Source organism: Triticum urartu, chromosome 7 (assembly GCF_003073215.2).
Source record: "Triticum urartu cultivar G1812 chromosome 7, Tu2.1, whole genome shotgun sequence".
In the NCBI taxonomy this organism is placed as follows: Eukaryota; Viridiplantae; Streptophyta; class Magnoliopsida; order Poales; family Poaceae; genus Triticum; species Triticum urartu.
The window spans coordinates 612,384,702-612,408,684 of record NC_053028.1 but is presented as its reverse complement, the minus strand read 5'-3'; the positions used below and the strand labels follow the sequence as shown (position 1 = coordinate 612,408,684).

The 23,983-nt window shown below is 42.9% G+C and overlaps 2 protein-coding genes across 2 annotated transcripts; one reads left to right on the top strand and one right to left on the bottom strand.

Annotated features, from left to right (window-relative positions):
• The first annotated feature begins 4,698 nt into the window (after positions 1–4,698).
• Positions 4,699–8,572, top strand: LOC125520384 (probable E3 ubiquitin-protein ligase RHG1A). The gene is made up of 6 exons (XM_048685305.1): positions 4,699–4,842; positions 5,999–7,289; positions 7,468–7,518; positions 7,608–7,706; positions 7,878–8,036; positions 8,165–8,572. Exons 2-6 carry the CDS (start codon positions 6,018–6,020, stop codon positions 8,324–8,326), a joined length of 1,743 nt encoding a protein of 580 aa, XP_048541262.1. The 5' UTR covers positions 4,699–4,842; positions 5,999–6,017; the 3' UTR covers positions 8,327–8,572.
• Positions 8,573–20,362: 11,790 nt separating this feature from the next.
• On the bottom strand, positions 20,363–23,520 carry LOC125519876 (peroxidase 16-like). The gene is made up of 4 exons (XM_048684650.1): positions 22,962–23,520; positions 22,674–22,865; positions 21,263–21,428; positions 20,363–21,106 (listed from the first exon to the last, which is right to left on the bottom strand). The coding sequence occupies exons 1-4, from the start codon at positions 23,223–23,225 to the stop codon at positions 20,694–20,696; spliced, it is 1,035 nt and encodes a 344-aa protein (XP_048540607.1). The 5' UTR covers positions 23,226–23,520; the 3' UTR covers positions 20,363–20,693.
• Between the last annotated feature and the right edge of the window lie 463 nt (positions 23,521–23,983).

Sequence of the window (23,983 nt, the reverse complement as noted above, 5' to 3'; positions counted from 1 at the left end):
GTAGTTCGATGAAAATCGGACCCCACACGAAATTAACTTACACCAAATCGTTTTTCAGGTGACTTACCTATAGTGGACTATATCAAGTATTGCTCGTGATCGGGAAATTGTTGTGCAACTTAATTTCTCTCTCGTTATTCTCTTTAATTGAACAATTGTTATGTGTTGCAATAGATGTTTTTTATGCAATCGCCTTGATTTAATAGCTATTTTATTGTTAATGTGATGATGTATCAAATATGGAAATTTGATTAGTAGTTATTATTGATACCAAAAAAACATGATTTTATTTGGTAAGCCGATAAAAAGATGTGGGCTAGTTGAGGTGGTTCTCAAGGAAAAGTGGTATGAAGAAATTGACAAAACCCAAAAGGAGAATGTGTGGTGGGGAGGGAGGCCAAAAAAGGCACAGACACAAGAACCTTACAAGTGTTTTTAAGTAAAAGAGATATTCGGACTATTTATGTATGTTAGAAACCATTGTGCAGACAACTTACATCATCTCTCTTTGAAATAAAGATCTTATATGCTACTTCCAATGTAAACTTCTATAAGACTTTTTAGGTCACTACTTCGGTGACCTAAAAAATCATATAACTTTTTTATAGAGGTAGTAGTTAATAAGCTCCAAAAGGATTTTTTATAGTTAATACATGACATAATTCCACAACAAACGTCCAATACTTTCTCATCTAGTAAAATACTGCACTAGAGATGTTTTTTTCGAGAGTACGCCAAAAGTGTACCATAGTTTTATAGAAGAGAGCAAAGCCAATGTAAAAAAAAGCCTCGAAAAGCAATAGAGATTTGAGATGCAGTAGAGACACGTCATGCATTTGAAAGGAAAAAAACATTAAAAAGTGTGATTAGCAAAGTTTGGTTGACGGTAAAAGCAAGTGAATGAATGCAGTTGAAAAAATACAAAAAAAAAAACTAAATCACTTTCAACTACACTATTTATTATATTCTTATAGGTAAATATGCGATAGTTAGCATTTTGCCCATAGGTTAGAAATGACCGGGATCCTCTATCTGCTGCTTTTTTCAAAGCTTTCATGTATAGCACTATATTCCCTTCCTTATCTTTTGGAAGGGAATTTTCTCCTTTAATTTATCCATGGATAATGAGTAATGAATTGTTTGTTTTCTACCAAAAAAGATGTTACACCTCCGGCCTTTAAGTCATTGTGATGCACACAACCATTCTTATTAATATTATGTAGAGTACAAAACAAATAGAACCACGACTGGATTATTACAGGATATGAAATAAACACCTACGACTTAGTCGAATTCTTCTGCATCAACGCTTTAAAGAAGGGACAAATGTTCTTACACCATCGTCGCTGTCCTTATGGAGGTGGCCTGGACAAAGATTTTCATCCTGTTTGCCGAGACCAGACAATGAACCAGAACAACAACATGGAGACAATACCTTCAACAAGGTAATGATGTAAGTTCGCTGCTAAACCAACCAATAAAGGACATGACCAGAGTTTTTGCTCCATACATGAAGTGGTGTTCTAGTCAGTATCTTGATAACGGATCATTCGATAGTCGCATCCGTCAGTAGTTCATGCCAGGCCGAAAAGGCACTAGTAGATTGATTGGGCGTTATTGATAAACAATGGATGTAATACCTCCAAGAGAAAGGATAAATGATGGGTTAGGCTTAGCGAGTTAACACAATTTTTGTCATGAGCCTTCCGACGGGAATTGAAATGCTACGCACCATTGATAGACCCAAAACATTTTGAAGCCTCAACACTAACATACCTCATTGTGTTATCGGAAATCCCTTGAGGGACGACGAAAAGTGCCCCTGATGTTGCAGTTTACTATGAATTATCATAAGATGTAATTTGAGTTTAAAACTTGCCAAACACTTGTAGACTATAGAGGGTTAATTTAAGCTTCTAAAGTTGCAAAGCAATCTGAAACTTAGTTTCCATAAGAAGCATTGCCTCTTTGTTAAAAATATAGGCCATAATAATAATTTTGCAAACTTCTTTCAAAATACAAGGCACAAACATCGTGGTTGGTGATTTTACTTCCTCATTTGTCCTAATTTATCTCTCGGCTCTTTTCATCATATATGGTTATCTCTTAGATTCTCGACAAAAATAATATATTGCAAATTTGGCTTATTACTAGTGGATTCTTTAGTTTCTATTCGAGACAAAAATATTTTCTTAGGGAAGACAAAAACATGATTTGTAAATTGCAGTGGACGGAATACATGATGACATAACCCATGTTGCATTCTTTGGCTTAGGGTTCGATATGTCTTGTGCCATAGGAAGAAGAATATCAGTTGAGGAGGAGGCGCCAAAAGGATAAAGAAAGAGGGAAAAGATAAGAGTGGTGGGGAATGAAGATGCACGATCAAGTTCCCAATGGGTAATGAGCACCTTGGCTACTTTAGAGATTAGGGTGCCATGTCCAGAGTTGGGGACTATTATGGTGGGGAAGTGGAATAGGTTGCACGAGATGCCGAAGAGGAGAATGCAACAAGATGTTAGAGTAGGCGAAGAGAAGGTGGGGTTGGGAAGAGGCCAAGCGAAGGAGGCCAGCAGTGCTGACGAGTAGCAGGATCAAGGAGGAAGACAAAGGCGCGAGCAGACTAGCGAGTGTGCACTTGCCGTACAACGTACACATCACGCACAACCTTTCATGAAATTTGTATTGAACCGGCTAAAATAGTGAAAGAAAGAATAACTCACCATAATTAGCCTTCCAATACTTTTTTTACAATTAAGTGATAATATACCAATGAGATAACATACCCAATCAAGTCAATTATCAAAAATTCTCTGTTGGGGGCTCTTATAGCGGGGAGAGTGGGCTAGAGTGCATGAGATGTTGTTCAAGAGAAGGTTGCAAGGTTGCAAGCGTAGGCGAAGAGAAGGTGGGTAGTGAGGATGTCAAGCGGGGGAGGCCGCAGAGTCGACGAGTGGAAGGAGATAGGAGAAAGGTGAAGATAAAGGCGTGAGGAGGATGGGTTGCGCATTTGCCCTATGGCGTGAATGTCACACACGTTGAATTTCGTATTGAATCAACTAAAATGATGAAAGCAAAAAAACTGACCATAATTAACCTTCCAATATACTTTTTCTACTATTAGGTGATAATAAACCAAGTGGGATAACACACTCAACCTAGTCAATTATCCAAAATTCTCTGTTGGGAGCTCTGATGGCAGTAAAATGGACTAGAGTACACAAGATGCTGGAGATGGGAAGGTAGCGAGGTGCAAGAGTAGACGAAGAGAAGGTTGGGCTACGTCGAGCAGAGGAGGCTACCGGCGCTAACGAGAGGGAGGAGCTACGAGCAAGACAAAGACAAAGACAAAAGCATGAAGAATGGTGGGTTGCACATTTGCCCTATGGCGTGAACGTCAAACACATTGAATTTCATATTAAGTCGGCTAAAATAATGAAAGCAAAACTAACTTATCATAACCGACCTTTCAATAAATGTTTTATACTATTAAGTAATAATAAACCAAATAAGATAACGCACCTAATCAAATTAATTATCCAAAATCCGCATCAGGATGGGACGCTGCTATTCTTAGCTCAAGCTCAAATGAGCCTGCATGAATAGTAAATTCGTAAAAATTTGGAGAAAAAATTAAATCTTTTTTTGTGCTAAACATTGTCAAATTTTAGTGCTTGCAAAATTTCATCATGAAGTCACATTTGTGGAAGTGGTGGCAACAAAAACAAAATCGGTGCTCCAAATGTCATTTTCAAAAGCATTTTAGAGTGCTGATTTTTTTTTTGCTTCGACTTCTAGGAATATCATTTGAATGTGAAAATTTGCAGGCTCTTAAAACATTTGTTAAAGTTTATCACACAAAAAGAACAGATTTTTTTGGATTTTTTTTTATTTTCTTTCGAATGTACTGTAAATGAGCTCGGAGCAGAAAGACACTTTCAATCTAGATCCTCTTATGACGGGAAGGAGGACTAGAGTGCACTAGATGCTGCAGAAGAGAAGTTAGGGAGGTGCAAGAGTTGGCGAAGAGAAGGTGGATGAGCGAGGAAAGCTAGGTGAAAGACGAAAAGGTGTGTGGAGGAATAGCGGGTTGTGCACTTGCCCTAAGGCTTGTGCATCAAGCACATCCTTTCATGAATTTTGTCCAAAAATAACTCACTATAATTAACCTTCCGATCTACCACTAAGAAAATGTATACGTTTACTGCTATTAAATGACAGTAAACGAGATGAGATAACACGTTAACACACCAAATCAAAGTCAATCATCCGAAATCATATGCCGTCTTTTTTAGATAAATATATCACCAGAATTACTAATATCCCCCTATACACAAGTTAAGATTCGGCTACTTGTTTTTTAATACAGTACAGACACAAAAGCTCATCTATATGAGCATGCATCCATCTTTCTATGAACACATATGCACACATATGAGCATTTCATTTCTTTTCTCAGAAAAACCGGCGGCGCCAACCCACCCCCGTGCGCGTCCCCGTCGATCGGGTCAATCCCGCCGGCGCACGCGCACCACAACGGACCCTGTCGTGCGCGCCACCACCCACTGACTCACACGGCGCGACCGCACCCGCGGAGCGTGCCCTCGGTCATCGCGCCACGTGGCCGCGACGGGGCTCCGCTAGCCACCGTGCGCCCGACCCGCTACGGCCAGCCGCTAAATAAATCGCCTCGGATCTGACCAAATCTTCTCCGTCCGGACCGCACGCCGTCTCCCCCGTTTCCATTTCGCGAGGAGAAGAAAACGAGGGGGCAAGGGGAGGACAAAGAAACGGGGTCGGCGCCGCCGCCGCCGCCGCCGTCGGTTCGAGGTGGAGGAGGAGGTACGAAATGGATGCGCGCGCAGCGTGCCTTCGATTAGATTGTCTTAGATGGGGGAGAAGCGGGCGAGCTCGGGAACGAATCTCTGTTCCCTTGATCGTTTCTTCCCTTGTGTTGGCGTGGGGATTTTGTTTAGGAGGAGAGGGTCTATCTTCAGCCTGCGGTTTCCGCCCCGTTTGCTGTGGGCGTGTCGATCATTTGGGCTTTGGATTGGTCGATTTTTCCTGCGGATTTCGTTTTTCTCTCCCTCGGTTTGGGCTGCTACATGGTTGCGCCTGTGATCGTTTCGATTCCAGATACATACATACACTTATTATGCAGTAATCTGTAATCCGTGTGTGTTTATGAGCTGAGGCCTGAGGGGAGGGATTCTTAAATTTTGTGGGCGCACGATTCTCTCTCGTAATGATTCAGAAGGCAGAGGAGACTTGGTTGTGCCTATTGTGTTTCTGTTATTCTTTACGCGATTGAGTATTTTGCCAACATTTCTTAGTTTGTAAATCGATAGGCATTTTTTCCTGTTTGTATCTTCAAATAAATTACTATGTGGGATGATGTTTGCACATGACATAGTTATCCATGACCCAAGTGTTTTTATATTGCGTGGGTCGCCCCAGACAGTCTTTTGTTTGAAGCAGGAAATTCGCCGTCACTGTATCACAATCTAAACTGTTATATGCAGCTTTCGATCAAGTCGTTTTCATTCAACTGCTAATTCCAATTGGTTTTGGGATAATGAACAGATGATGCCGAAGAGGCAGATATGATAATGAACAGAGGGTCTTATTTTGTTCCAATTTTGTTACAAAAATCTATTGAATACATTTTACATTTTAGGAAATATATTTTTTGTCTGCTTAAAATGAAAAAACTGAAGAGCGGACGGTTAACTTGTAGCGCCGCTACAACATAGTGATCTGATATAATTTCATAAACATAGGTGAATATGGCTTCCTTGGAGTGTAGTTGAATGTTCTTAACTAACAGTAGGTGCAAAGTTCGATTGTTTGGTGCTATTGGAGATTGCTATCATTACCTTCTTCCCATTTTCTTACATGAACTGTATCATTTCTACATGCGGATTTACATATTGGAGGTTACCTTTCTGACTGTTTGTGGCAACATCAGTTCCTAACTTTCATTGCATTGTGGCTGCAGAAGTGTAACACAAGTTGCCATGGAGGAGAACGCCGGTAGATCCTCCACAACAATTGGCATTCTAAGAAAGGGTTCTGGTGTCTCCTTGAGAAATCAAAGCAATGAGGAGAGACCAAATCAGTTCCAGAATAAGCCAGGGAACACCACAAAGCTCAACCCCACAAAAGCAACATGGGCTGGCAACAAGGAAAAGCCGGGGTATTTGCGTGACTCTTTTAATTCATCAGGATCTAAGTCTGTATCTGCAAGCTCTTCAAAAGCTCCTGTCAGAAAAAATTACGACGAAAAGCTAAGGCGCCCATTGTCGGCACAGTTTAACAATGCTGAAAGTAGTAACAGAAGAACTGTTGTCAACCGTCTGCAGAGTAGCAAGAAAGCTATTGCTGATGAGGAGGATGGGCATCCATGTGCTCAGCAGATTGAGTCAGAAGATTCATCATCCACATCAACCACTGGGGATCAGCCAACAGGGCTAGATCCTGAAGTCTTAGATTCATCTGTTTCTTCAGGGAGTTCTTCACATGTAGTTGATTCTGTGGCGAGAAATACTGCATTGAGGACTAAACCACGTAGGCAGAAGGATAAAGAGGAAATAGGTTTGGGTAAAACTCAAACTGCATCTACTTCTGTCCATCAGCCTGCTGGACCTCGCAATTTGGCCATTGGTGTGAAATCATCAAATGGTGCTGGTCCTGGTGTACAAAGGCGTGGTATAAAAAACCTTGGTTGCACATCAATCTCTGATGTTTTGCCGTCAGGCTGTTCTTCATCTAATTCTGTCCATAGTAAGAGGACTGAGATTACGAGAAAGAGGATTTCTGATGGGGAGACTTCTTCAAGACCAAGGGCTTTAAGTGGGCAGCCTTCCTTGTATCCTGGCAGTACTGGTCCTAGAGTCAGAGACTCTGAACAATCAGCTTCTCAACAAACAACAAGGACTAGCAACAGAATTATTCGGGATTCTGCAGATTCAGTAAGGACTAGGCGTCCTTTTACTCAGCAGGCTAGGATGAGGATGCCAGATGAAACAGAGCAGCGCGTGTTTGCTCTGCGTGAGACTGTATCGGGGGCTCGTCAACCAGATTGGGCCCGATTTTCGATGAACGAAGTTCCTCCACAGAGGTCAACGAGGCCTTTTCCTATGGAGTTGCCTCATGCAATTTACTCTTCTAGTCGTCAAGGCTCTAGTAACCGTACATCAAGGAGCAGAGGGAGTTCTCGTCCCGAGGATAGCTCCCCACAAATGTTTAGAGATGTCCACAGGCGCATGAACATGGACGGAATTGCAGAGGTAAATTTGTTTTTCCATGTACTGTCTGAGTTGTTTGATTTTGTGCTTAGGTTTTGTTTGTGATGAAACTGATCAAACTATCATAGTTTACAGTGCAGTGCTTTTTATTAGCTGCTAGGAAGTCTTGACATGAGAAAGCAATAACAGTGTTGATATATGGAATGCTTATTGTGTACAGGTGTTGCTAGCATTGGAAAGGATTGAACAACATGATGAATTGTCTTATGAGGTCAGTCCTTTTGTCCTTGTTTGCAACTTTAATTTTCTCTTTTCTTGCCAACTTAGCTCTGAAGCATGTTCTGTACATAATATTGGCAGCAATTGCTGGTGCTGGAAACCAATCTATTCCTCAGTGGCCTTGGCTTGAATGATCAGCATAGAGATATGAGAATGGATATTGACGACATGTCTTATGAGGTATTATTACCATGATATTGATTTTGCCGTAATAATTTGATTAGAGACGTTCTTTTCTTTGTTAACAATTGTTACTCTGTAACCATTCAGTTTGCATGTATAGATCCTAAAATGTAGCCCTATGCTCATGAAGTTCAGACACCAGAAGCTGATATGTTTTGTTTCGCTCAGGAATTATTACAACTAGAGGATAGAATTGGCTCCGTGAGCACTGCCCTTTCCGAAGAGCAATTGGAGAAGTGTCTCAGTCGAGTCGTGTATAAACGAGCGAATCCAGCGCTAGAAGTGAACAAACCTGTAGTAGATGATGTCAAATGCAGCATATGCCAGGTATTTCCCAGTTCATGGGCCATTATTACTGCTTCTTTTGCAAGAAACTTATTGTTTGTGCATTACTATACTGTTATTTCTTTTTTGTGCTGCTTACATATGTTTTTGACATTGACTGGGTATTACAGGAGGAGTACATTGAGGACGAAGAGGTTGGTAGAATGAAGTGTGAGCATCAGTACCATGTGTGCTGCATTCAGGAGTGGCTTCGACAGAAGAACTGGTGTCCGATATGCAAAGCTTCAGCAGTACCTTCGCTGTCGGACGCCGCGGACAAGGGGGATACATGAATCTATGTCAAATACTCTCTCCGTCTCAAAATAAGTGTCTCAACTTTAACATATCAACTTTAACATAACGTTATACCAAAGTTAGTATAAAGTAGAGACAGTTATTCTGAGACGGTGGGAGTAGTATGAAGATACCATGAAACCATGTTAGACATCGTAGGCACTGCCACAAATCAAGGCCCTCCAACTTGTGAATATATACATGATGAACTGTTTCTCTCTTGCAAAGCTCCGTGTCTTTCTTTCTTTTTTGTTACATTATTATTATCTTGTTCCACTCACAGTACACGTCACCGGCCATCAGATAAAAAAGGAAAACGATCATCCTTGGGGCTGGGAAATGGTGTACTACAATCTACGGATTACTGAAAGAGGAAAAGTGTGATGGCTGTAAATCTATGGCGGCTGCCCACCAGAGAAAGAAGCTCCTAGGAAAAGAATAAAAGGAGGGCGCAGATGATCGGCCCCAGCTTTGTCTCTGCTCTTCTCCCATCATTACTCGTGCTGTACTGTGTCATACTGTAACTCAAATTCGTGCCAGTTCAGCCAGAAAAAGAACCCGTGATCATGGTGGCCAACTCTTTTATTATACAAAAGCAAAAGCATAGTTGGTCAAGATCCGCACTTTGCGTTCAACGATCGAAACAGCTACTCCTATGTCAGTGCTTGTTCTTCTCCTAATTAACCTCTCAAAGTCATGGCAGCGCTAGTGCTCTTTCAGAGCTGTTTGCCAAAAATATTCTGAGGCAGCACTTCTGCAGCTTCGTCGTTGGGCTGATTCGTTGTTGGGCCTCCTGCAAAATTTGGGCTTCCTACTTCTAATGCTGCCCGACATAGATCATTTGCATCAGTGAACGGAATGATGAGGGAGCGCAGGGAGCAACTAGTTCACGAGCGCTACTTCGGGAGTCTCACAACGATCAGCGTCACTTAGCACGCTCTCAGCCGCCCGCTACGTGTCGCGCTCTGGGTGCTCCCTCCAGATTTTATTTTATTTTTCCGCACGCGTTTTCGGGTTTTTAAATGGTTTTTTTGGGGTTTTTCAACGTTTTGGTTTTTCACATTCTTCCTTAGCTTTTGGATATAAAAAAATTCAAAAAAAACTCCCGCGAAAAAACACGTTTTCTTTTTTCTTTTCTTTCACGAGAGTCACGGTTTTGCTTTCGCCAAAATCATGGTCGTGCCTCTTAGAAACAAAAAAACGCGTTTTCTGGATTTTTTTTCCTTCTGCGAGAGACACGGTTTTGCTTTTGCGAGAGACACGGTTGTGCTTTCGCGAGAGGCACGGCCGTGCCTCTCAGAACAAAAAAATGCGTTTTCTGTTTTTTTTCACCCGTGAAAGACACGGTTGTGCTTTCGCGAGAGTCACGGTTTTTTTGTCCGGTTTTTTCATGGAAAAAAGTTCGTCAACAACAGATCTAGTTTTGAAGATCTCGACGCAAGGTATCCAACGGTGAAAACGGTTCGAGATTTGGATACACGGTTTAAGAGATAAAAACATTTTGAATATCTACGAAAAAAAGAAAACTCTCAGGTTGCAACAAATAGCGCACATGCAGCGCGCCACTTGTCACAGCCTGAAAAGGTGGGAGTGATCTTTGTAATAAGTGCTCCTCAATTAGTGATTTCGGGGAGCGCCTATGTCTCGTGTTCAGCGAGTAGAGGCTTCTCACTTGCTGAAGCATGCGGGCATATGGGTCGGCCCAGTTTGCGGTAGTACACTGCCTTATTACCTTTTTTATTATTTTCATGTTTTTATTTCTTTTTTATTCCATTATTTATTTATTTTCACAATTTCAAATGTTCTAAACATATATATTACAAAAATACACTTTAAATAATATTTTGAAAAGAAGTTAATTATGCATTTGAAAAATGTTGAATGTGTACACAAAACATGTTGACCATGAATTAAAAACTAATTAAATATTTTGATGATGTGTATAAAAATAATAAGCAAAGCATTTGAAAAATGTTGAACAATTATTTCAAAAAAATTTAGACAAAGCATTTGAAAAATGTTAAATGTGTACAGAAAAAATATTGATCATGTATTATGAAATGATGAAACTAATTGACATGTATATAAAAATGTTAATCATCATTTGAAAAAATATTGAACAAATATTTGTAAATTGTTGATCAAGCATTTGAAAAATGTTAGATGTGTATAGACAAAATATTGACCATGTATTAAAAACTAATTAATTTCGTTGATCATATATATATATAATGTTAATCAAGCATTTAAAAAAATGTTGAACAAGTATTGGAAAATGTTAATCAATCATTTGGTAAATGTTGAATGTGTATAGAAAAAATGTTGACAATGTGTTCCAAAAAGTGCTAATATTGCATTTAGAAAATGTTAATCAAGCATTTGAAAAAAAATACTAAATATGCATACAAAAATGTTGGCGATTTATTAAAAAATATTAATTTTGTCTTTGAAAAATGTTAATCAAACATATGAAAAATTTTACAATTGTGTACAGAAATGTTTTGACCATGTATCGAAAAAATGTTAATAAAGCATTTAAAAATATTATAAATCTGTATTTAAAAAATGTTAAATTTGTATAGAAAAAATGTCAGACGTGTATTAGAAAAATGTTGCTGACATATACAAATAATGTAAAATGAACCAAAAGAAACAAAAAAACTCAAAAGAAAAGCAAAAGACGAAGAAGAAATAAGAAAACCAAACAAAAAACAAAGAAGACAAAAAAACCTGATGAAAAAAAGAAATAAAGAAAGAAATCCGAAGAAAAAAGGAAAAGCCCAGTGAAAACCAAGAAAGTATTAAAGAAAATCAAAGAAAAACAATAAAAAGAAAGATAATAACAAACCAATAAAAAAATTGATAAAACAAAACAAAAAAAACCCTGGAAAAACAGAAAAGAAATAGTGGAACGAGGCTCGTTTCGACTAAGACGACCCGACCTACTAGTTAGTCACGAACGTGAATCTAGCGCAGTGGCTAGCTGCCCTCATGATCAACTAGTACACCAAGGATCGAATCCTCCTGCGTGTGGCGCTCTCTTTGATTTCTCTTCCTATTTCCTTTAAGTGACTGCTATTGGGCTGGCCGCAAGAAATTGTGCGGTCTCACTTAATGCGAGGTATAGTCTCCACAGAATGATGGGATTCTACGCTCTTAGTATCTCTACTGCTAATAAAGTAGCCTGGTACTCCGGTTTTATTTTCATCTGATTTTATTTCCTCTCACCTTCCTTCACCCCTCCTATCGGTTTTTCTCTTTTCTTGTCTGGTCCCTCCTATCGGTTTTTCTCTTTTCTTGTCTGGTCGGGAATACCCAACGTATGTATGGTAATCAATCACAATCAATCAACGTATGGTAAAATTATAAACTCAAAAATCTCAAATATGATAATTATAGTAATAAATCAATCCAGTTATGCTAAAGCCATAAACACAGGAAATTTCAAATATGGTAATTATAGTAATCAATCAATCTAGGTATGGTAAGACAACAAACTTAAATTATCCCAAGGCCAGCCAGATTAACATACACATGAAAATCAACACCCTACGACCGATCTGCCATCCAATTTTGCTTCCACGGTCTGTCATCTGGTTTTATTTTCATCTGGTTTTATTTCCTCTCACCTTCCTTCACCCCTCCTATCGGTTTTTCTCTTTTCTTGTCTGGCCGGGAATACCCAACGTATTTATGGTAATCAATCACAATCAATCAACGTATGGTAAAATTATAAACTCAAAAATCTCAAATATGATAATTATAGTAATAAATCAACCCAGTTATGCTAAAGCCATAAACACAGGAAATTTCAAATATGGTAATTATAGTAATCAATCAATCTAGGTATGGTAAGACAACAAACTTAAATTATCCCAAGGCCAGCCAGATTAACATACACATGAAAATCAACGCCCTACGACCGATCTGCCATCCAATTTTGCTTCCACGGTCTGTCATCCAATTCGAGGCCCCAGATTTAATGTTCTGCTAGCAATCCACGTGCACGTCCTGCCTGGCGATCGACCAGGATCACAATCTCGCGAGCCAAACACCGGCCGTCGTCGCACTTACATACTCCGCCCACAACACCGGCCGACTGGCAGCGGTGACGCTAGCGATTGTACCGAGACGTCACTGCAGATGACTGAAAAAGAGTCAGATTGGTAGTCATTCTTAAAAAAATTTAAAAAATCACATACACGGATATGTGTCTTGTCAAAGAGAAGCACATGATCACAAAAACAAGGTTCAACCAATATTAATTAATTTCATAATGAGATGTCACATCGGTTATTATATAGGTTATGCTGAAGGATTCGAGATCTCATGTTATATTTTGCTTTTAGCAACAATCTTTTGTAAGCCGCCTCATATTAGCTTATTCATTTCAGTAAGAACAGACCATCTCTATTTGGTATGTTGCATTATATCGTTGTTTCTATATGCTAAGATTTGTCATACACACGATTATATCATTGAACTCTGAAATTTAATTTGTGTTTTTAGAACTAATGCATACACCACACATGATTCAAGGTTTTTCTCATCTCATTATCCTTTTTTTTGGCAATTCAATCACTATTCAAGGTTAGAATAAGGATATTGATTATCCATAGTTTGGTTATCTTCACATCAACCTTCCAGGGAGCCGTACATATTCAAAATAAGAAGAAATGAAATACCACCCAACAGTATTGAGTGTTTCTATCTACCCTTACACATTTGTAATATATTAGTGGAGATCACTAATGGGGAGAACGTGTCGCATCACTCCCGCTAATCTGTTTAACTGATATATTAGCACTTCGGATTTTATTGGGAAGCTCCAAAAAAAAGTTCAGTGCACACATGATCAGTGTGAAAGGAATACCACTGAGCAGAACTTCTGACGCATTAATTTCTTTGCAGTACATAGTGTGAGGATGCTCTAGGACTAGCGGGAAAAACTCTTTATTATTGCAATGCAAAGTGCATCTTATATCTGAAGATAATATACCTTTCGCTTTTTTACATGTCGTTGCCCCCAACCCCGTGGTCATCATCATTATTCCCCGTAAAAACCATGCAACAACCTAAGTGGCCACCTACTCCGCCATGTATATATCCTCCTCCCCTCTATCTCTTTATATTTCACAGAGACGTGCCAAACAATAAAGTAGCAACATCGTTCTCCTAGCTTGTCGATAATGCATAATAAATATGTTTTGAGAGAGAGAGAGGGGGAGGGGCAGAGGGAGAGGGAGAGAGAGGGAGGGAGACTAGCTGCCATGACGCAACAAAAAACTGCCTACACGCCTTGCTAAGACAAGAACATTCTGAAATATACCCAAACTGCAGAGAGAGGGAGGGAGGGCGAGAGAGAGAGATGCCCCAACTACACGGTTTCGTATTTGAATGGGTGCTTGAATTGGAGAAGTGGAGATAGTGGGTGGAAGAAGAAGAAGAGGAGGCAGAGTGATTTAGTGGCAAAAGAAAGCCCAGAACGCCGCTTGATGTACACGAGGATCTTAAAAAATATATATATTAGACAAAATTAATGTTGAATACTAAAATATATATGTCCCTATAGCAATGCACGGGCAACGCACAACGAAGGTGAGGTGGGCGTCGCCCATTTTTAAAAGAGAGTGGTCCAATGAGAAATGCCCTGCTGCGGCTGGAAACCGAGTGAGAAAGGGAGGGTCCGACAGAAAAAAGAAAAGGATGCGTCATAGGGTAGGTTTTTGTGTTGGGCCTGCGTATTGAAGATAACATGGCAGATAGTCCAGACAATCACATTTCTCCCCCACATATGGTCTGGATTTGGGGGATTCCGGACTGTCCAGATGATTGAAATTCAAGGAGCCTACCGGACGCTTGTTTACTGTTCGAACATGCCCGGATGTATGAGGGGGAATATGCTTCGACCTTAAACACCATCTTAATCATTTGTTTGATTTATTTATATATGCATTATAGCCCGTAGCAACGCATGGGCGTTCTACTAGTTAAATTAAAGTTTCCAAAATAAACATTGATCCGAACATGATACATTATGTGCACGTGCAGAAATTCGAGCAAAGCTCTACACTTAGAAAAGGCAAAAAAAAAGTACCCGAATGTGGGTTTGGCTACGCCCATGATGAATAGTAAAATCGAAAAATAGTTAAACAAAACAGAAAAAACTATTTTAAAAAATAACAAATCAAGAATTTTCCACAAACATGAAAAAAATTATGAAGAAAAAATATTCTAGTATTCTGGAAAACAATATACAAAATGAATGCTACAAAATGCCTTTTAAAATAGTCTTTTAGGAGCATCGATTTTATAATATATATTTTTGCGATAGCATTGAATATTTTTCCTTCATGATTTTTTAAAGTATGCAGACAATCCATCAATGTTTATTGCAAAAAGAAATCAGTTTTTACTTTTATTTTTAACTATTGTCTTCGAGTTTATTGTTCATGGGGGGCACTTGAGCCCGCAAGCAGAAACTCCATGTCCGAGAAGTAACCATCTTCTACTTTAAGTTTTTTTTTTAGGGAATGCCATCATGGCACACTTTATTTCAAGTTGAATAACGATATATCGTTCATTACAGCTGTGACAATAAAGCTAGGGGGATTACCCTCTCAAAACACAAAAGAATTAGAAGTAAAAGCATGTCTAGCTAATGTGTGCGCCACCATGTTCGCTTCCCTGTTGCAATATTGCATGGATATGTTCCCAATTCTGGATGCAATCCAACAACAGTATGCTAGTATAGACGAGTATGGACTCCACATCTGAATGGCCCCATTAAAAGCTTGCACAAGTTCCATAGAACCTGTTTCAACTATTACTAAGACACATCCCAACTTTTCCATCATGTACATGCCCTTCTGATGCATTGTTGCCTTCGTTGTTGCTACATCAAGTAATCGATCTAGAGACCAGCAAGCCCCTGCAATTGCTTCGCCAATTTTATTACATAGTACTGCACCTGCTCCACTGTTCCATTTTTTTTAAAAGATGCATCGATGTTCAACTTATATGAAAGTCTTGGCGGCCTGCACCATGTTGTTGTTTGTGGTTCAGATTTTAAATAAGCTCCCACATAGTTCATTGCTATAGTTTGAATAGCAAAAGCTGACTGAGGTGGAGGGGCCACAACCACCCATTTTACAAACTCTCTACGTTGCCACCAAATATACCAAGCACCCACGATAATCATCTCCTTTAACCCAACTTGCCCAAGTACCGGTGATTTATTATTCTATCGTCGAAGCAGCTCTTCAAGAATTATGGATCCAGATCGGTCAACATATGTAGCCTTCATAATAATGTCTTGAAGACCCAGCGATTTCCAGACATCTTGTGTACGGCTGCAAGTGAACATCATATGCCTAATATCTTCAGGACCCGAAGAGCAAGACATTGATCCAGAGTAGGAATGTGTCTATTAGACAACACCGCCAGACCTAGGATTATGCCATGCAAGGCTTTCCATCCAAAGATTTTTACTTTGCTTGGCACTTTCAGCGTCCATAAGGTGTCCCAAACAGGATTGCGTGAAGTTGTCCCTTGTCCATCCGCTCTAGTCAGTCGGTGTCTATGGACATGATCCCATTCAATATAGTACACCGACTTTACCATGAATATATATGATTTTGTAAAATGCCAGGCCACAAAATTTTCATTCAGATGTTCGCTCAAGGGTGTTAGCAAGATTCTTTCCACGTCAATCGGGTTAAAAACATTCCTTATGAGCATCTCATCCAAACTTTCAGTAGCAAGTTCAATTAAATCACTTACGGTTTGTAGCAGAATTTGGCCCTTAGGTGTTTGCACCATTCTAGATGGACTTCCTGGTATCCAGTGGTCCTCCCAAATATCTATCTATTCACCCGTGCCAACTCTCCAAATGTGTCCTCTCCGAGAAGTACACAGGTCGGCCACAATATTTTGCCACGTGAAAGAGGAGCTTTTTTTAGGGCCTGCCTTTAGTAAATTGCAGTGAGGATAATACTTAGCTTTTAGAACTTGAGCACACAACATATCAATATTTGTGATGAGTCTCCAAGATTGTTTTGCCACATGACTAGGTTAAAAGAGTGTAGGTCCCGGAAGCCCATACCTCCGTCCATTGGGAATACACATCCTCCACCAGGCTATTCAATGCATCTGTTTTACTTCATCTGTATCTCCCCACCAAAATTCTGACATTGCATCTGTCATCTCCTTGCATAGCTTCTTGGGAATATTAAAAACGGACATAGCAAAAACAAGGATAGATTGGATCACCGCCTTCAACAAAATCTCTTTCCCTCCTATAGACAGAAACTTTTCTTTCCAACCCTTCAACCTGTAAGTTACATGCACGTTTGGCTCATAGTCCGAGTGTAAAATATTCAGTGTCTATGCCATAAATTTTCTAAGCTTCATGTGGTATCCAATATAGAATTACACTTTTGCCATAGGAATGACCAAAAATTCGTCAGATTTGGTGTTCATTTGCTCCAGTAGGAAAAATAATGTAGCAATGTACCCCTATGAACTAAACATGACTTATCTTTTTCTTTACATTGGCGTTAACACTTGAGTTTGTACCATTTGTTTTTCTTTGGTTTTCAATCACCTTACTAGATAATCCTTCATTCATTTTCCTGATAGAATGACCTAAAATAATGCAAGAACCGACGCGTACTATTCCAACCATTTTTTTTGGAGACTTTGCAGTCTTCTATGTTCCAATCATCCATGTGTCTATCATAATAACAGAATAAATGGACTGTTTGTAACACCGGGGACATCTTTTCCTACCATAAGAACAGAATAAATGAACGGTTTGTAACACAGGGAACATCATATCAATTCATTAGTCATGATATTATTTTTCATGTCCGCAAGGAACTGTTCAAGGAACCCACAGTTATATAAGCTCAATTTATGGCACATACACTGCATTCAGATCAAGTGGTCGCATACAGAGAACCTAAGTCGCCAGATGTATGCACATTGTGTTTGTATCCCCTTAATGCTTCATTTTGAGTTAATAAAATCCATCTTTTATCGGGGAAAAAATGCAATGTATGAGACTTGGACCTACTTTGTCTGACCTCAAGAAGCACAAGACATGGCACATTACTTTCATATAATAGCCTAATGTCCCACATGGGATATGTGGACAAAATGACCTAACAAGTTTATTTCAGATGCAATCTTAGTAAGTAGTACTCCGTAGGAGACAATGGCTCGCTTGTAGCTTTGCGCAGAAAGAGTGAGACAAGAACAAATTGGTTGGCCGTGCTGCATGCTGCCTGTCGCAGCCAGCCGCATCGTTTGGGGTTGGTTCTTGGAGATGCTTCAGAGGGGGTCCTTAAGGCACGAGAATTCTTCCCTTTCGTTGCACCAATCAGATCTGCGCACGCACAAGGGGATGGGCAGAATATGCACAAGATAAGTGTCTTTCAGACGAATTTGGCACCGCTAAGCAAAAGAAAGGAAATATGGACAGGATCTGTCGGTACTGGTTCTATGTTATCTTTGCAAAGCTTCCCTCAAGTCTCACTCCTGCTATATATATTCGTTCAGTTTTGCTTCTTTCGTTACCTTATTATTAGTTGGAATTGGCGTTTCTGAATGACAGTACACGTTCAGAGCAAGGAACTTGGGATCTATTTGACCATGAATGATGCATAGGCGCTTTCATATTTTTACCATCCCACTTTATTTAGCGTCCGTTTCATCATCCTCTCATCAGTTAAGTTGGTTTGGAAAGCAAGGCGGGAGGATAAGCTAAAGAGCTGACAGCTGATTTTGCTGAAGAAAGAGACGGCGCATTCGCGCCACCGAATGCAATCCGAGGCGACGCCAATGGCAGGGGCGACCCGATCAACATGTCGACCAAGAAAAGCAGCGGTGCGTGGCAGGCAGGCACTTGGAGGCATCCTATACCTGTCAACACTCAACACCACTTCCCTTTGTGCCTGTGGATTTGTGGTCTCTCCCGTATTTCCGGGACCATGAGAAAAGTAGCGTGTCAAACTTACACCTAATCGTTCTGCATAATTTTCTTGGGCTGCAGAAAGATGATGGCTGCCAAATTGAGCGTTAATATAGGCTATCGTAATCATTCGCAGAAGGGTGTGGCTAGGTTTCAGTCGACTGAGACTTAACCAGTCAAGTGATGTAGTATATAAAAGAAAAAAAAACTGAAAATAATTTTTTTGTATGAATCTCCATGCAAAATCAAAGGAAGATAGCATCGACTGAGACATAACGAAGTCTCAATCGACTGAGACTTAGCAAAGCTGTTCGCTGAATCTATGAACGGGTCAATCGAGACCTGAAATGGCCTGTGATCACGATGCGGCACAAATGGCAGCGCTGAAGTCGGTTAGTTGGTTTCTCCATTTAATCAAGGCAAGAAAGGGACCTGACCCTTATGCCAAAACCAATGCACCAAGTTATGCAATCCAAACGTGTGCTACGAATGGCTTGAAACGGAGTGCTTGACCTTGTAAAGGAGTGGGGTTCATGGCCGGCATACTCTGGTGTTATGGAATCACATTCCGGCCTCCACTTCCTTCTCGCGTGCTATAGCTTGGGCTCTCTGCCTACTTTTCCATGGCCATCTAATTTCCATTCCTTATCTAGGGGATCAAACTTAGAGCAACTCTAGTAAAAGTCACCATATTGCGCCGGTCACCATAATAATTGCCAATGTGCCAATTTTAGACTAAAATCACCATATTGAGGAGGAGAAGCATTGGTAAAAATTATACTAGTCGTTTTGGGAGACATAAGGATTTCCACAAGAATTACCGCATGTGTCTCCAAACTGGTTAGCATGATTTTTCCTTTAGATGGGAAGAAATCGGAGAGACTCGACGACGAGTAATGCATGGAGGAGTGAAAATGACGTCGGTGTTTGAAGATGTGAGAAACATGGGGTACATAGATTCTTTGCTTCTCACATTTGCGAGCATCGCCGCCATTGGAATCGGCACGCCGAAGCTAAAATCGACGTCGATGTTTGAAACTGTGAGAAGCATTAGATGAGGCACCCATGTGGATACCTATCGTAATGCTTCCACAATTTCGAGCATTGCAGATCCGGCCGCCGCCGTCGGAATCGGCACCCGAAGCTGAAATGGCTGTCGAAAACGAGTCACCGACGACAACATCTCTGTGTGAATTTTGGTACCATCTTGGATTTTCCACGCCCTCGCGTCTCGTCATCGTCCAATCCCTCGCCGCCGTGCTCGGGTTTAACTGAATGTTGTTGGTTTAATTGAATATATATGCATTGGAGACTGGGAAAAGGAGGATGTCTCACTGACAAGTGGGTCATACGGTAAGGAGGCAGCTCTTATGGAGATTATGTGTTTTTGGTTTGCAATTTCGAGCATTGCAGATCCGGCCGCCGCCGTCGGAATCGGCACCCGAAGCTGAAATGGCTGTCGAAAACGAGTCACCGACGACAACATCTCTGTGTGAATTTTGGTACCATCTTGGATTTTCCACGCCCTCGCGTCTCGTCATCGTCCAATCCCTCGCCGCCGTGCTCGGGTTTAACTGAATGTTGTTGGTTTAATTGAATATATATGCATTGGAGACTGGGAAAAGGAGGATGTCTCACTGACAAGTGGGTCATACGGTAAGGAGGCAGCTCTTATGGAGATTATGTGTTTTTGGTTTGGCTTGGTAATCTTCATATCCATATGGAGGCTGCCAACACGACTAACTCTGCTAGAGTTGCTCTTGTGTGTTGAGAAATCTTGATCGTCTCTTTACTTGGACAGCATACTGGTGTTCACTATCATTTCCTGTTCCTGGATGTATTGAGGCGTGCTTCTTGGAGCTTTGGATGTTTGACTGAAAATATCACATGGTTTGTTGCAGGTGTTCACAGCTCACCTTGGGCGTAGTTATGAGAAACTTGGACCATCCATGGCATGTTGCATCCTCTGTCACCAGCTGGCTGGAGCCACCATGCCATACAGTGCAGTGCACAGAACATTCAACTTCACATAGTACATCCACTGTGACATGTACAGTAACACTTTCAAAAAATAACTCCATTCATTCATATGGGATAGTATACTTGTTGATTAACCGGACCAAGTGTAACATTTACATGGATGTAACTGTGCGTGCCTCCTATCCCACGGCATTTATATGCTTTATTACATGGTGAAGAAAAGAATCGGGCTGGAACAAATCGGCTATGACAATATGGCATGTGCGAGCATATGGGGCGCGCATGGGCAGGGAGAAGAGAAGAGGAGAGACACATGACAGAATCGATCGGCCCATCCATCCATCCATTTTACCCTCTCTACTGAATGTACGTGTGGTGCTACTACCACGGCAGCTTAGAGCTAAGCAACCACGTTAGTTGACCTTGGTGCAGACCCGGCGGATCTCGGCGTCGGAGCCGGCGGTCTTGACCCCGATGCGGCCGAGCTTGGCCATAGCGGCGACGAAGGCGTCGAAGAAGGCGGTCTGGTTGGACGCGAAGTGGTTGACGGTGGCCCGGGAGCGGCGGTCGGCGAAGAGCACCTGGTCCGACGACAGCAGGCCCTTCTGCTGCTGCAGCGTCTGGTAGTAGCCGTTGTCGAACCTGTTGGGCGTGACGGCGTCCAGCATGGCCACCGTGGCCGGGCTGTAGTTGAGCGGGCACGTCCCCCGCATCTGCCGCAGGAACGCCAGGTTCATCGGCGGGCTGTACTGCGGCCGCGCCCCCTTGAAGGTGTACAGCCGCCGCACGAACTTGTCGCAGTGCGTCACCCCGATCGTGTGCCCCCCTGCACCGCATTCGTCTTCCACGTCAGTAACTGCCTACTATCTACCTTGAGCGGCTAATAATTCAATTCAGAGGGAATGTTTTGGCGTGATGTTGCCGAGGCCGGAGGAGATCAACAATCAATCAACCAATCAATCAATCGGGCCGTACAACTGACCTGAGAGGGCGATCATGTCGGTCTGGGTGAGGCCGTTGGCGGCGAAGAGCTTGTTGAGCTGGTCCAGGGAGAAGCCGGCGCCGGGGAGGCTGTGCTTCACGACGGCGCGCGTGCCCACCTTGCCGTCCAGCCGCCCCAGCTCCACCGGGTACGACGGCCCTCCCGCCTGCATCATCATCAAACCAAAAACCAGAATCATCATCAGTACTAGTACTCCGGTGAGGTCATTACAGCACAGCTCTGCAATCAAGCACGGTACTTCTACGTACGCGCTCGAGCAGAGCTTCCGGCACGGCGCGCAACTTGCGCGTCTCAATAATTGACGGATTAATTCCGCAGCAGCTCTACCGCTGCCGCCACCACTGCGACGGCTCGGCGGGTTGGTTGCCGTACGTACGCGGTTCATTTACGCGGCCGAACCGTGTGTACGCACCACGCCGGGAGACGCTTTTTTCACCGGGGCGGCTGGACACGGTCAGGTCAGAAGAGGAGGCGGACGGCGCAGCAGTAGAAATAACTCGCCCCCGTCGCGTCCGTCCCCACGCCGCGCCCTCTGGACTCTGGAACGCTGCTGCTGCTACTGGATGGACGAGTAAATACGACAGCGGAGTTCCGACCGGCTGGGACCACGACCGTGTCGGCCCCGAAATTTTAGCGCCAAAAGATCCCGACTTTTCGAGCTTTTGGAGTGCCCAAATCGAACCAGCTACTCCAAAACTGTGCGATGAAACACCAAGGAATGTTTTTTTTGAAACAAAAACAGCAAAGAATGTTACTCTCCTCGGTTAAGAACTACTCCTACGTACCACAAGTGGGATCGATGTGGTAGCGAGTGACATTAATACTGCTTAATCTAGTTGTAGTCCTCCTAGTAGTAGTACGTGATCCAGTACAAGTATACGAGTAGTAGTTGTTTGTTGGGCGGCGGCAGTTAATCCAATCCTAGCTAGCTGCTGTATGCTGGTGGCAATGGTTTCGGCACCACCGAGGTTGCGGCGCGCGCACACAAGCTCCGGGCATGGCGCGTGGGCGCGTACGTACGTGCTCCCGGCACAGGGAGAGGCGTAACTGCGTCGTCACTGACTCACAGCTAAGAGAGAGAGAGAGAGAGAGAAGGCTCGTGGCTACGGCTGCCCAGAGAGCTCCAGAGCGCCAGTGTGCGCACACGGCGTGGGACATGTCAGCCCCATCCATCCATCATATAGCTGTCTCTCGGTGTGCAGATGCTGCGCGGTTAGCCCTAATAAACACACACGGAGAGCCGGGCTAAGTGAGGGTTTAGGCGCACGCTTTGTCAGCCCACCTCCTAATTGACCCCGCGCGGCGTCGCCGTCGACCGACCAAAGAAAGCGGCGGCGCGGAGAGAGACGGGACGGGACTAGCTATGCGCGTGCGCGGGCGGCGTTCGTACCTGCTGGACGACGTCGCGGGTGGCGAGCGCGAGGATGTCGGCGCAGGAGACCTTGTTGGAGCAGCCGGCGTCGGCGTCCACGGCGGCCTTGGCGCGCGTGATGAGGTCCAGCGCGTCCGGCGACAGCGTCGTGTCCGCGCCCGCGCTGTGCTCGTCGCCCGGCCCGGAGATGAGCACCGAGGCGTCGCACCCCTGCACACCCCCATCACATCAACCATTCGATTAATCGATGCAAGCAACAGTCAGACACTAGAGGCAAGCTCTGGTTTTTGTATGCGGCGCGCGTACCCTGACGAAGCAGTCGTGGAAGAAGAGGCGGAGGGTGCCGGGCGCGGCGTTGAAGGTCTCCTGCAGCTTCTGGGTCACGGCGCCGCGGACCAGCGCCTCCACGTTGGGGCACGTCTTGGCGTAGTAGTTCCGGCTCAGCCCCGCCGCCGCGACGGGCGGCGCCGCCGTCGCCAGCAGCAGCAGCACGCCGACGACGACGACGACGACGACGAGCAAGCTCTCCCGCCGCGACCGCAGCTGCAGCCCCCTCGACCTCATTGCCATCTACTATAGGAGCTGCCTGTCTCCCTCTCTTGGACTCTTAACTAGCTCCTCTTCCTCTGCCTGTCCTTAATTGATGCTTGCACTTGCCGCTGCCCTCACACACACACTCTCCCTCCCTGTAACTAACACTCGGCGTGCCTTAAGTGAGGAGAGAGGCGGGCGCGCGCGCGCTTATATAGATGGGGAAGATGAGATGAGCTGCGCGTCGCCTCGCCTCGCCCCGCCGGCGAAGGAGCTGGCTAGGACTAGACTCGAGACCAAGGGTGGAGTGCTACGAGCTGCAATGATGTGGACGAGGGAAGGAGGAGTGAGAGAATATTAAGGCATCGGCATGGGGACACGCCCTGCCCGGCTCCGCACGCACTAAAGAGGGTGTTTGTTTTCACGGATTTATTAGTTTAGGGACTTAAATAAGTTTCTATAAATTCCATCTAAACCAAACAAAAGGAACTTATAAAGACTTAAAGTCGGTTTGAGACTTATGAAATAAGACTCTCAAGGAGGGACTTATAGAGACTTACAGTTGTAATATGGTCTTATAGAGACTTATAAGTCCCAAGAACTAAACAGGTAGGGACTTGAGACTTAGGCCCTGTTTGGTTCATAAGTTTTAGGACTTTTTTTAGTCCCAGTTTATAAGTCTCAAGTCCCTAAAAAGTCCTACATGTTTGGTTCCTGGGACTTATAAGTCTCTATAAGACCATGTTACAACTATAAGTCTCTCCTTGAGAGTCTTATTTCATAAGTCCCAAATGCCC